Source organism: Agrilus planipennis, unplaced genomic scaffold (assembly GCF_000699045.2).
Source record: "Agrilus planipennis isolate EAB-ADULT unplaced genomic scaffold, Apla_2.0 scaffold88, whole genome shotgun sequence".
Taxonomy (NCBI): Eukaryota; Metazoa; Arthropoda; class Insecta; order Coleoptera; family Buprestidae; genus Agrilus; species Agrilus planipennis.
In genome coordinates, this window is record NW_020438872.1 from 485,747 (window position 1) to 499,191 (window position 13,445).

Genomic DNA, 13,445 nt, shown 5'->3' on the forward strand with positions numbered 1-13,445 from the left:
ATAAAAACGAATATTTAATTTTATTTTAAAAGGTAACCCTCTGTCTCTAATGTAAATATCAAATTAACTTGAAAAAACATTTTTACTTGAATTTAAACTTACTTAAATGTTTTTCCAGAGAAAATATTTTTGGTAAGTATAAAAGTTAATAACTAATATCCATGATCCTTAGAAAAGGACTATTAAAGTGTAAATAGTTTATCCTTTGTCAATGTAAAACTGAGTTGAAGTAGCAATATTATTTCGTTCTGAACGACCCTAGGTAAATTTTGTAGGTAAAAAGATCAGTCGTATTATTGAATGGAATAGTAAGAAAATAAAATTATATGTCGTACTTTAACGAGCAAGCATGAACAACATTTTTTCCAATCATTTATTATACTTTGAGCTATTTTAAGGGAAGTTAAATGGCAAAGTTTGTTTTTATTGAATCAAATATCTGAGGAAATAAATAGAATAAAAAGGAATATCTCCAATTTCAAACTTCTACTTAATATTTAGGTCGACAATTCAAAAAAAGTAATATTACGAAATAAAGATAATCTTTTGCATCAATATAAACGTTCAAATTTATTAAAAACGATTTTTAGGTGCTTTTAAAAGGGCAAAGATTTTCTTTTGCCAACATGAAACTAACTTAAAAAAGCCTTTGAATCTGAACTTTTACATCTACATCTAAATGTTTCTTTAAAAAGATATTCTTTTGCAAAATTTCTCAGAATGTCTGCTTGCTGTTGGTATCAATTATATTTTAATTAAAGTAAGAATGGTAAAATTTTATTCTAAGCAATTTTAAATGTTACTAAAAGAATATTCATCGTAATGCTACAAGTTAATTGTCCAACTGATCAGCAAAAGGAGAAATATACCTGTACCAAACAATTAATAAGATAATTATATATAAAAATATATTGAATCTTAATTAAATTCTAAAAGAAAACTATTTCTGTATCAAAAGAAGAATTTCAGGCATGTTTATTATCAATATAAACGATAAATATCACATCAATGCCTCATTTATACCAATTACAAGTCCATATTAGGTCAACAATTACTTTATTGATTGTATTTTAACAAGAATTTAAATAAATAAGGTTTGTAAATAAAAATAAGGTTACAATAAAGAAAAAGGTGTATGCCCACAATAATTTATCATCCGCATAATTAGTAGAAATGAGAAAAAAATTGTAAAATGTATAAGTTTTCAATCAGAATCACTGAGATAATCCAGACGAGATGGTCTCATCCAGATTGGAAGGTCTTTTATCCTTCCCCAAGAAGTACTCGGTCCCAAATAAGCCTCGTCCACTGATATTGTAATGGTTCTGAAATGTTCAGGCCTTGAGGGAATAAAAGGTCGATTGTAAGGACACGACGAAACAGAAGACGTCGCATCAGACCTTCGACGTGTCTTTATTTCACTCCTATCGCATCCAGGAACTGTAGCCTTCCAGTATCTGGGTGGTGTTGACCTACGAGAAGATCGATGAACGTTTGTAAACGAACCACTTCGTCTGGCGCGTCCACGACTTTGACTACTTCTTCGCTCTCTGCTCAATGACGGTGGGATGTTCTGAAATTTGTCGAATGCTCCAAACGATGGCACAGTTTCGTCCCCCAAAATGCCAGGAAAACTCTTATCAACAACGTCATTCTTTTCTAAAGCGAAATCAGATGGAAGTGGCTCCATGTTCATGTTTGGTTCATGAACTTCATCGCTACCAGTTGATAAAGAATCTAATTCGTAATCTCTGAGGTCGTTTATAGAGATGGTTTTATATAAATCTGATAAAGTTGTTGGTGTTTCGGTTGTAGATGATGTACACTCTTCTGAAAGTATAAATACTTGTAAAAAAAACCAATCTGAATAGATTTTTAGTTACCTGTTTCGGTTTCGTCAGATATTTCTATTTCGATGTGTACTACACTTGTCATATTCAAGTCGATTTCATTTTTTGCTGCTTGAGAAGCTGTTTCGTGGTACTGGCCTTCTATTAAATTGCGAAAAATCGATGATGGAGTGTAAACATGATCAGTTTCGGTTGTTAAACTCATCCAATCGAAGTTTGGGTCAAACAGTGCATATGTGTCCTTTCCAGAAGACTCTTTCAAGTTAAAAATATGTGAAACATCACTTGTGGTATTTGTAAACTCAAAATCCAACCCACTAACAGATTCAGCTGCAATAAAATTAATTATATTAACACTAAATGTAACTGTTATCAGACCACACATACACTTACCTGGAATTATGTAATTTTCTTGATTTGACGACTCAGAATAATCAAAAGGTGGTAAATAAGAAGGGCAAGTTGCATTTTTGCCAGAAAATTCCATCGAAAATCCCTGTTCCATGACTTTTTCCAAACTTTTACCTGGCCAGGTGCTTCCAAAAATTTGTTCTTAAAAATACCGTTCCACACAAAATTTAACGAAAAATGTAAATAAAATATATACTAATTCAATAATATTTAGTACTTACGCTTTGTATATGATTTTTTTAGTAATAAAATAACTTGTTGTAAAAAGTTGACGTATAGGTTAGTAAATAAATATATAAATATTTTCAAAGACAACTCTGATCCTTTTTTCGATTTGATCTTGCATAATTAATTAATTTCTAAAATAATAATTTTATAGTCAATTTTACAGAAACCCCGTCAGTATTAAAGCTGATATTAATCAATAATTTAAATATAATTTAGTACTTACCCTTTTTAAGATAATGTACCACATGGCTTGCCAATTAATTCAAGAGTCTTCAACAAAAGTCCACAAACAATTTATAACAAAAACATTTCTAAATTAAATTTAAATAATGCTTCGCATTAATGGTCAAAATCGGGGGTATTTTTTAAGTATTTATCCCTAAAATAACGCTGCAATTCTGACATGTCATTGCTGAAAAACTGAAAGTGCTAAAACTTTTATTCTAAACTGTGGCGCGAATTTTAAACGAGTATATCTGTTGTCGTATTCCATCACTTGCACTGTTTCACCCTTTAGAAATGAGTGTTCTCATCTAAACTATGTGACGAAAATGCTTCGACAGTTTTCAGAAAACGGCTCGCACCTGCAGTATATTAAAGAAGGGGAGCATTCAGGGACTTCTTGTGAAAAACCCCACTTAAAATAGTTGGGGTACAAGGAAAAAGGAGTTGCAAGTGTTCTAGGAAGTAACGATTTACTCGAAGGTGCGCTGGTAAAATCAATCATGGTAATACATGCGTTACTTTTAATGTCCTACGTTTTTCTGAAATTATTTACTCTTTGAAATATAAAAAAAAATGTTTCTTTTTTAAATAATTCTTTTTCTGAAGGCGTAGTTCGCGCAGGCGTCCCGTAGGACAGTAATATTGGGAGCGCTGTTCACGCAAAATTCTCAGTATACGGTTTGCCGCGAAAGGGGATTTTACTACCCTTAATTTAATCGAACCAGTCACGTAGGTATCGTCTGAGCGTTAAAATTTGTTGCACAAAATTGTTAAAACAATCAGCGTTTGAACATACCAATAAATGAAGTCCGTTAAAAGAATTGCTTAAGAAACTTTTTTACAGACTTCTAGTTTTAGTGCAGAGTTACAGTTACCAAAAATTAGGTAAGTTGAAGCAGCAGTACAGAAAAATAGATAGAAGATAAGGAGCTCGCCCTTAACAGAATGTCCAATCGCAATTAATTACTACTAAGACTTCCAAATAATTTTGCTCAATTTGCGGTATTGTTAAACCTTTTACAAAAACTTTTTCAGTATACTTACTTGTTATTAATAAAATGAGTTTAATTAATAGCAAATAATTAACGAAAAATTAATAACAGTATGTAATGTTGAAAATCAAAATAGCAGAGAATATTTTTGGCTTGCAATCAGGAATGATAAGCAGGATAAACTCTAGAGGGTATTCTACAGCATTTGGACTGATTCCAGCTTAGTGGTTTGAGAACGAGTCGCTCTAAAAGAAATAGGATTTTGTTTACAAAATTGTTCTTTACTTAATGTAATACCTTCATCATGCACTGCCGCACATACCAACCAAATTTAAATAAAGTTAGGACAAGTTACTTATTTTGATTTCGACACATTACACAGATGTTATTTAATAATCATTGTGATATCAATTTTCTCACAAGAACGAGCATTATTCGAGTAAAAACCTATACAGTTTTTAAAATTCAGTCTCAACAGAATTACTCTATTCGAAGTGTTCCAGCGTTGAGTGAGCTTAAAGAATTGAAATGTAAATTCGTTAAGAATTATGCTGATGGCTCATCAACTTATTCGTGAATGCAAGTTATGAATAAGTAACTAGGACAAACAGTAACATTTATTGTCGATTTTAAACAGATAGCTGCTACTGATATTTCACATGAACGAAATTTGTGTGAACTCATGTCAATTTCGGTTACAGTTTACGCCTCTGGTATCATGAATAGCCGGTTCAATTCGAAAAACTGAAGTCAAAATCAATATTGCCATAAAGGAACACATTTCAGCACATTTGCGTTAAATTTCTACTAGTTTATTACAAAAAATAGCTACAACAATCCGGTAAAATTCGGTCATTTAATGGCAAAGGAGAAATTTTCCTGATGGATGAATGCTGGTGAATTTGACGGAATTTTATTGGCGAAAGGCTAAAGCCAAATGTATTTTGGTCGTTTATTTAAAATGATGTCACATGTCATGTAGCTTCAGATTTTGCAGAATATAAAACATTTGCCACAAGGAACGTGCACTATTTGTTATCCTTTCCACTTGATGTCTTTAGAAACCGTCGTTAGAGTAGAGCATGGCAAGGAATTTGAAATAATGTAGGAGAGACCGTTTTGAACTAGAACAGAAATGGCTTCCATACTGCAGGAAAAGTCATATAAGATGATGTAGGAAGAATGACAGCCGACACCTTTTATATAACGACCGACAGAAATGCGTTGTTAGGGTGCGCTATTATTTCAATTCATTACAAACACGGTAGACGAAGCACATTTAAAACAGTTCAATTTGTTTTAATTAATTTTTATTAGTACAATAGACTGGATTTGTCGTCGATGATGAGCTAAAATTCATTTGACTGTTACAATGATTGTTATTAAAGTTTTACTGAAATGGAATGAACTAGTTTTGGCGAAGTAAAGCAAGAATTAAACGAGTTATCGGCTTGTTTGGATCAAAAAGTAATTTAACGGATATTTATCATTTTTATGCCACGGTAGGAAAATTTATGGAGGATGAATCAAACAAATACATCATAAATGTACATATAGAGAGGTAGAGGTCGCTAACCATTTCTTTTTCTGCTTTTATAATGGGTAAACTTCCAATCAATTTGCTTGATGCAAAAATTCGATGCTGCATTATGGGTTGGTATATCATATTTCGTTTCTAGTTTATATTCTCAACCTTACCCGGGTGAATCGTTCTAATCTTTTTTTACTTGATCGATTTCGAGAATACTTGGGGAAACTGGAGTGTCTTTTAACGTTGGAAGTTATCTTCTTCGTGAATTCTAAACACCTGCGCTTGTATTTTTTTAAGGAAAACACACGTGGATGTATCTTCAAGAACCCAATCGAAAAACGAAAATATTCCCGAGAAGAAACGGACCTTCTTGTTCTACAACTATAAACAGAATCGTGTCGACAGACAATTTATATTATCTCACAACAAGGCAGGATTTCTTTCATAAATTATTCATTTTCCGACAAGTAATTCGTACAATTAGTAATTATAATTAATGGTGGAAGTTGTTTATTTTCATTGGTTCCTTGGAAATTTGTATCCGACCCTTGGTGTGGAGAAAGAGATTCGTAAATGCGTTTGCTTTTTCATAAGGCCTGAATGAAAGCCAAGTCAAAAGCGTGTGAAATGTCACTGAGAATGCTAGAATAAAAGAAAGAACAATGGGCCTCTCTTAAAAACGACGAAAAATCGGTTTTATTCAAACAACCGTTTCTTCAAAACACTATATATACATATATAGTTCTTACTTAACGTAATAAATTCCACGGTAAGAAAATCTAGTACTTTAGGTATTGCACCTACATATGAATCGATACACATACATCTATATATATATATATATCCATACGCATCTATAATAAAAGAAATACTTAAAATTCATTTTAATGGTTAGTACTATCTATAAAAATTTTGCTTATAATAACGGGTAATTCATGGCAATAAAATATCAGTTTATATGATACATTATTTGGTAGACGCAAGGTTCAGCATCGTATGATAAAATTTTCACTTCATAAAAAGAAAACTAAATATTAAGGATCATCTAATAACTTTTACTGGTAAATTTTTCTCTAACTCTAAAAGCCAATCGCGAGATTATGATAATAAAATGTGTAACACAAATGTGAACCGAAATACAACAAATATTAATAAGGATAATAAAATAAGTTAATTTTTTTTACGCTATTTTTTTTTTTTAGTTTCGGTGCAGGGAGGAAAAAATATTTGGACCTCTCTCCTAATGATGATTAATGAGTTGCTAACGTAAAAACTACAAGAAAATGATAACGAATTGCTAATATGATCTTGCTAATATGTACATATTTATTAGAGACCTTAATCGCTTTGCCTTTGTCACGCGATTTCTGGTTAATTAAGAAATTCCATTAATTTGAATGGTCGATGCCTTATGTTTATTTTCCGCTTAATTGCATGTTTTTGCGATGAACTCGGGCATTAAGGGGGCATTTTATGCCAACCATTAGCATTTTAGTCATTGCCTACAACCAACTAACAAAAGACACAATTTTGCCTTGACAAAATGAATTTTCTCAAACTAAATTGATTTAAAAGCGCAACGTTAGTTGTTTTTTTTCAACATGAGTACTTAGGTAGTAAGTTAAAATTAACTATTTAAGTATTACGAGGGCGTAATCCCATCAAGGGGTGTAAATTTATGAAACCGAAGAACTTTTCATTTCGCCCAAGTTAAAAATGTATTTATCTTCATAAATTTTTAATGGAGTGTAAAGAATTATCGCACAGAAGATCATCTATTGTAATTATTAATATTTATTGCAGCACGCTTATGCCTTTCTGGCGCCGTGAATCATATTATATTAGTACGGGCAATGCCACCTAGCCGATGCCATCGGCCCATAGCATAATCTAAAATTTCGACATTACTTCTTCGACGATTACGTTTTTGATATACAATTACCTATTTAATTATTAATCGTGAGAAAAAAGTTCTCTTTGTAGTAATTATTAGAGTTGCAATATTTGCTGTATGTTGGGTTGTCTATATATTATACAACAAATTTTAGTTTAATTTAAAGTAAAGAAATTAATATAAGCCTTTCTTATTGCGTCTACATGAAAACAATATAAATTAAAGATGAATATTAATCAATCTAATTCAATAATACCAGAGTTATTGCTCAATTATAGCTTTTATTTTAAATTGTCCCGGCGCCTCCACCAAAATTTTCAATAAAATTTTTAATTAATTATTAATGACGTTTATATTTCTTCATGAAAGTCGTATTTTCAGCCTTAAAATGATAGTTTATGATGCAAATTGATTAATTAGCCGTAATTAGTAACCAAATATCTTTTTAACAGCTCCAAACGATAATTTATAAACGTTTTCAATCAAATTTTACAAATGTCCTTAAACATATTACTAAGCAATTAATTATTTCTACATAATTTTTTGTGGTTTGCTCGAGGATAGTACCGAGTTTAATGCAGAATGTTACTTTCATGAGAAAAAAACGTTTTCTAACTGTTTTGGTAGTTATTGTTCGATTTGTAATATTTGCTGTATGTTGGGTTGCCGATCTATTACACTATAAATCATAGTTTAATTTATAGTAAAAAAAATTAATTTAGCTTCTCTAATTGCGTCTATATGGCCAAAAATATAATTTAAAGATGAATATTCATCAATTTACTTCAATGAAACCAGAATTATTGCTCAATTTTAGCTTCAATTTTAAATTGTCCCGGCGCCTCCACCAAATTTTTTCATAAAATAACGTCAAATGTTAATTCTTCTTTCATTTATTCGAATTAAATCGTGCAAGAACTCTATACATTGATACACTTAGTCAACAGAAGAATAAGAAATACCTACATTAAACAAAATTTTTGGAAAATATGTGGAAAACTTCGTGTTTCAGCCTGCCCCGATTTTTTTTTTTTTTGAAACCGTCCTGATTACACGGTCTGGCTACGATCCTGTCTTGTAGAATAATAGTCTTTGTTCCAAAATGGCATTGCAGTAATATGACGCCTTAACCCCGTTTTGAGGACTGCGGGCTAAACATACGAGAACAAGGGTTGCAGAGGGTGGCTTGCAAATTAATTAGCAGCGTTGAGGTGTTAGACAGCACAGAGGCAGAACATGGATACATTGCAGGTGAGACAAAAACATTTCCGAGTCTAACAAGAAACGTTAATTCTCCCTTTTTCATTTCCCTTTTCAACAGCCAAGCAATTACCGGCATTTGAATTACATTAAATCTGATTAAAGGCTCAACCCCATTCAGACCCACCGACTGCAATGAAAAATGCAATGGCTAAAATCAAATTTACCGAAACAATTTTATTAATAGCCATTTACTCGAAGAATAAAAAAGCTCGTGCAGATACATATAACCCATTTGTTCCCAACATCTGCAACTGGCTTAGAAATCCAGCGATTTGTGATTCGATTTAAAATTCAATCATGCAGAGTTTAAATTTGTGGATCGTAGTCTGCAAACTTTCCACACAACACCGGTTTTGTTTTTATTTTGTTTTACCATTGTAAATGAGAAGTTTACTTGCATTTTTACCTTGCTCTCCTTGTTCGCAGAGTATTAGAATTGACTGGAACATCGGCCCAGTTGTGTCATTTTTCAAAACCGAAAACGATTTTCAGAAATGTCATGCATTAAATCCACACGTACGTCGACTAACTAAAGTTTGCTATTGTAGCTTCTGAATGGAATGGGGGGGAGGGTTGAGAACAAGGGAGAGAAACTATTTACGGAATAATTGCCGACAGCAGTTTTACAAAGAATACGACATGCAATAGGCTGTTGTTTGAACTGTCTTTTTCAAACAACTTAAAATGAAAATGCTGACAGCGAAGGCCGCAACAACTAGGGGGTGAAAACAGAAATGGGGCGCGCTTCAGCCTTTTGCATTTTTCATGGATGAGAATTAATTAATTTACATTTTTCGCTTAATAAAACGTAATTTGACTGCTATTCAAATTAGTCAATCGTTTTAAACTTTTTAACTTAATTAATGTAAACTATCACACTGCACATTAAAACTTCGTCGGTTTAAGATAACCGTCAGAAGAACCTCCCCTATAATGGTTAAAGGTCAAACCATTCTATTAATATATGCTACTATATAAAGAAAAGTAACTTTACATTTTGACATATTTTATACGAAAAATAGCAGTTTTTGCAATACATTTACGAAGTTACAGAGATTGCATGTGCGCTATTGTTGGCTAAACAGTATATAGTGACCTGTGAATGACAAACAGCAATTAATCATTGAACAATAAGTGGTTATTAGCATCAGAACAAATAGAGCCTGGTTGTCAAGCATCGGCACAGGTGCAGAGGTATATCTTCTAATACTTGCAGACAATTTTGATAAACGAACAAAATAATCACCTACAAGTTAATATGAAAATTCATTTAATAAGGGAAAATTGTTGTTTCTGTTTTCACACACCCGCCGGGAATCACCTGCATACTTTGGAAAAAATGTCAGTTCAATTTCCAAGTCCGAAATAATTAAATTTGTAACGTTTTGTTTGTCACTGTGAATAAAAGGAGAAACATCAGGAGAAACATAGGTACTTGTTGTTATTAAGACAAACGACGAGCCGTTGTTTATTGTTTACAGAGCATATTGTTTTGTTGACATTTACACAACGTTCTCTACTGCGACGATCCTGTAAGTGTAACATTAGCACATTTTTTGATGTCGTTTTTTTAATTATGAACCGTAGTTTTTGCAAACACTTGGAGCTTTAAATCGTCACGAAGGTTAAGGGGGATGAGGCGGCGAATGTACGTTTCGGTTTTTGCCACTTTCGACCGACTAACCCCCAATGCCCTTCCACGCTTTTCATCTTTCCTCTACCCCAATAAAAGTTGACAAGGTTCAAATAAAAGTTGGACATTTCGGTAACGAACGCTATAAACACCTACCTGATAACAGATTTCTTTCCTTTGCTCTACTGCCTACTGGAATTTTTATCTTTTTGCAAAAGAAAATCTAATTTTCGACCAACTTACACCGAGGCTCATTACAGGCGTTCATATGCTCGCATTAGATTCAATTTTTTACAACGGGAGCATTTTGTAGTAAAGTGCTTACTTCACCATTATTTGTCTCCTCTATTTTAAATTGCATTTTTTCCTTTTGAGGTTTTTCCGTTTCTATCTTTTATGTTGGCCTCACGTACCTGCCTACCTATTACCTCTATAATTTTCGCAAAGCTTTTAAAGAACATGACATACATGCGTACATGCACATACATATGCCAAAGAGACGAAAGCTTGCGCTTTTTATTGCATCGGGCTAAGCGGATTGCAGTATTAATTTGAGATTAAGCCAAAAATTATGAACGCCGCCAATAGTACCGCCAAGTGTAGCTTTTCACGGCTTTTTTCGCGTAATTAAATACCGCTGCACCACTACAACGGGGGAACCACCTAGCGCTGTTCACGAAGAACACTAACGATAAAAGATAAAAGTGGTTGTTAATCCAATTTAATGAGTAGTTGAATAATTATTTCGGGGGAAAATGCTTTCGAAAGGTATTGATGCATTTACTGTACGTATGCCCTGCAAGTGATAGAGCGAGGCTTTACAATTTGATAACCGAATCAAAACTTGACGAAGAAGCAAATGGATATAGGTACTACTACACTCTACCGAAACATGCAGTTTTGTTATCACAACAAAATCTAAATTTCTTCCACATAAAAAAGTACAGTTCCCCAAGTTTTGTAGTCGCTAGCTCGCACGTATAAACTTGCGAACTTTTTATTCGTCCAGTATAAAACTGTTTCGTTTCACCGACACGCAAGTTTTTCAAGGTATTCATCAGGCAGCAGACAGTTTGAGACTGGCTTAAAATTTTCGGAGAACAACAATAATTTTCCACCACGAGCTTTAGTGAGACCATTAGAAGAAGCAAAATAAAAAATCTGTTTGTAGGTAAACGTGTAGTAAGTACGTATACGTATGCGAATAGATACCAGTATCATCGTCCTTTTGTTCTACGTAATCAGCTAACGTTATTGCTGGTTTCTCGAGAGATTTCCGGTATGCTGGAGGCAATACATTCTTGTTGTTTTACATTGATGTAGCTACTTACATAGTAGATAAGATGACATTTACAAACTCGCAGAGGAACGACTAATTTATCAAATTTTCGAATAATTTAGAAATTACTAGCAACCGAAAAGGAGATATAGTTACCTACTGTTTTTCTTTTTTAATATTAGAAAGCTAACGTTAGAGTTTTTCATACGGGCAATTACTATATCGAACGGAAATCCACTAAGTAATAAATTTCGGAAAATATATACACGAACATCCGATTTTCAACAAGCCGATAGGGGTGGAAATGCTATCTGTTCTTTACAAGCGGAACGATGAACACATTGCGGAACAACATGCGGTCACTACTACGGTAGGTCGGGTATTTCCCAGTTTGCTCTCAACAATAGAACATAATTTAGGAGAATATACCAAAACGACGGCCTGACAAACTATTAGGAACATTATTCACTGTACAAGACGCGAATCTTCGATAGAATAACAACCGTACATACATACGTATTACATTTGTCCAAAAATTTAACAACTGGCTTCAAAAGAAAAATTTTTTAATAAAGTATTTTGACTTTGTATTACCTAACATAATTAATGTAGTAATTGAATAAATAGTTAGGCGTACGGGTTAACCGTGGTGGTAGTAAAATTAATTTCTACCTTAGTGATATAATGAAGGGTTGTGAAGTTTACCGTCTCCTAGTCTCATTAGTCAGTTAACTTTAACACCTCAATAATTAAGAAAGTTAGTTGTTACGTTCCGTTGGAGCCTACATATGCATCCAGTTAGTTTACGTTGAAGATAAAAGTGTCGCATAAAGATCGAGGTAGTTGCATACGATAACATAGTTACAACGAACCAAATGAATGAATAAATAAGGGAGTGAATGAAATGTTAGTAAGTAGTGCCTTAACAGGGTAACCCTGTATTATCCTTTAAAGATACCCTTATAAGCAACCAAACTAATTAAATTCTCGGAAGCACTTTCTTCGGGTAGCATAATTATAAAATATATTCGCAGTCACGTACCAGGGGGTTTTGAAATTATATTATTTTAGGTAGAAAACTAAAAGAGCTCTCAAACGAAACTAATCATTTAAAGGGACAAAAATGATAAATAAATAACAGGACAGATTTATTTTTAATTACTTCTTTACTAGTCATCTGGTTCAAGGATTTTGTTTGGGAAAGATCTATTTAGAATTCACTTTAAAATATTTTTTAAACATCATAAATTTTTGTATTCAAATTAAGTAAATTCTGCAATAGATATTTTAAAACTACATATGTATATATATTTGTCGGACTGTCTAGAAATAAAATTGAAAGATGAAATCATTAAAGTCAGAAATGTGTAAAATTATGATATCCAGTTACAAAATGGTGAATCGTGTTGATGCGCCGCTTCTAGAGTAGAAAATTTACCTCGTATATGCTTTCTCTAAGACTACGTTCTAAATTTTGTAATTCAACAGAATGTGTTGTCGCCCATCTAAATTCTGACTTTGTACATGTCATGTTTTTGAAAACGTTCTTGCGTATATCCTGTAAAGTTAATAAAGGAGGAGGTAGCTAATCGAGTTAAGATAGGGCTACGATGTTATTCTGATGCCTCTATATTCAAATTAACCGGGGATGCATGTCTGGACTTAAAGTAAGATTTCTACTTTGAACTCAGACAGCTCTTATAGAAAATTTGCATATATCTTCACACATTCAAACAATCCTCTTAAACGTGTGAGAATCAGGACATCTGCCCTATTATATAATATGTTTTCAAAGAAAAGTATACAATACTAATACTAGATATGACCATAATACGTGTTACCTGAAAAATAAACTTAAGAAGAAAGGGGATCAAAATGTTTTTAAATCGTAGCTATAACGGGAATGCATATTATGTAAGCCTATAAAGTCTGCTGTGACTTACTACTTCATCCTACTTGAGGAGCTACCTACACTTATATAGGGTTGTTCGGAAAGTCATTTCGTTTTTTTTTGTGGAAATGAAAGACAGTTTTCGTATAATAAACAAATACTTTATTAAATTATATATTGACCGTTCTGGTCCAACACCTTTTGCCATCTTTCTGGTAGTAGCATAATTCCACGCTCATAAAATTTTT

At 32.8% G+C, this 13,445-nt stretch overlaps 3 protein-coding genes across 5 annotated transcripts in view; 1 reads left to right on the forward strand and 2 right to left on the reverse strand.

Moving 5' to 3' along the window:
- The window catches only part of LOC108738210, an 89,913-nt gene that overhangs the window by 34,519 nt on the left and 41,949 nt on the right, over positions 1–13,445 (reverse strand). The gene's annotated exons all lie outside the window — the stretch shown is intronic.
- On the reverse strand, positions 1,108–2,523 carry LOC108738208. The gene is made up of 3 exons (XM_025979010.1): positions 2,244–2,523; positions 1,884–2,180; positions 1,108–1,830 (listed from the first exon to the last, which is right to left on the reverse strand). Exons 1-3 carry the CDS (start codon positions 2,353–2,355, stop codon positions 1,205–1,207), a joined length of 1,035 nt encoding a protein of 344 aa, XP_025834795.1. The 5' UTR covers positions 2,356–2,523; the 3' UTR covers positions 1,108–1,204.
- The window catches only part of LOC108738214, an 87,291-nt gene continuing 76,722 nt past the window's right edge, over positions 2,877–13,445 (forward strand). The window contains exon 1 of the mRNA XM_018471510.2: positions 2,877–3,599. The gene's annotated coding sequence lies outside the window, so the exon portion shown is untranslated. The remainder of the gene's footprint in view (positions 3,600–13,445) is intronic.

Coding starts and splice junctions, on each gene's coding strand:
- LOC108738208 (XM_025979010.1), bottom strand. CDS start 2,355: ATGGAACAGGGATTTTCGATGGAATTTTCTGGCAAAAATGCAACTTGC. Junction 2,181..2,243: donor AGAAAATTACATAATTCCAG/GTAAGTGTATGT, acceptor ATTTTATTGCAG/CTGAATCTGTTAGTGGGTTG. Junction 1,831..1,883: donor ATCTGACGAAACCGAAACAG/GTAACTAAAAAT, acceptor TTATACTTTCAG/AAGAGTGTACATCATCTACA.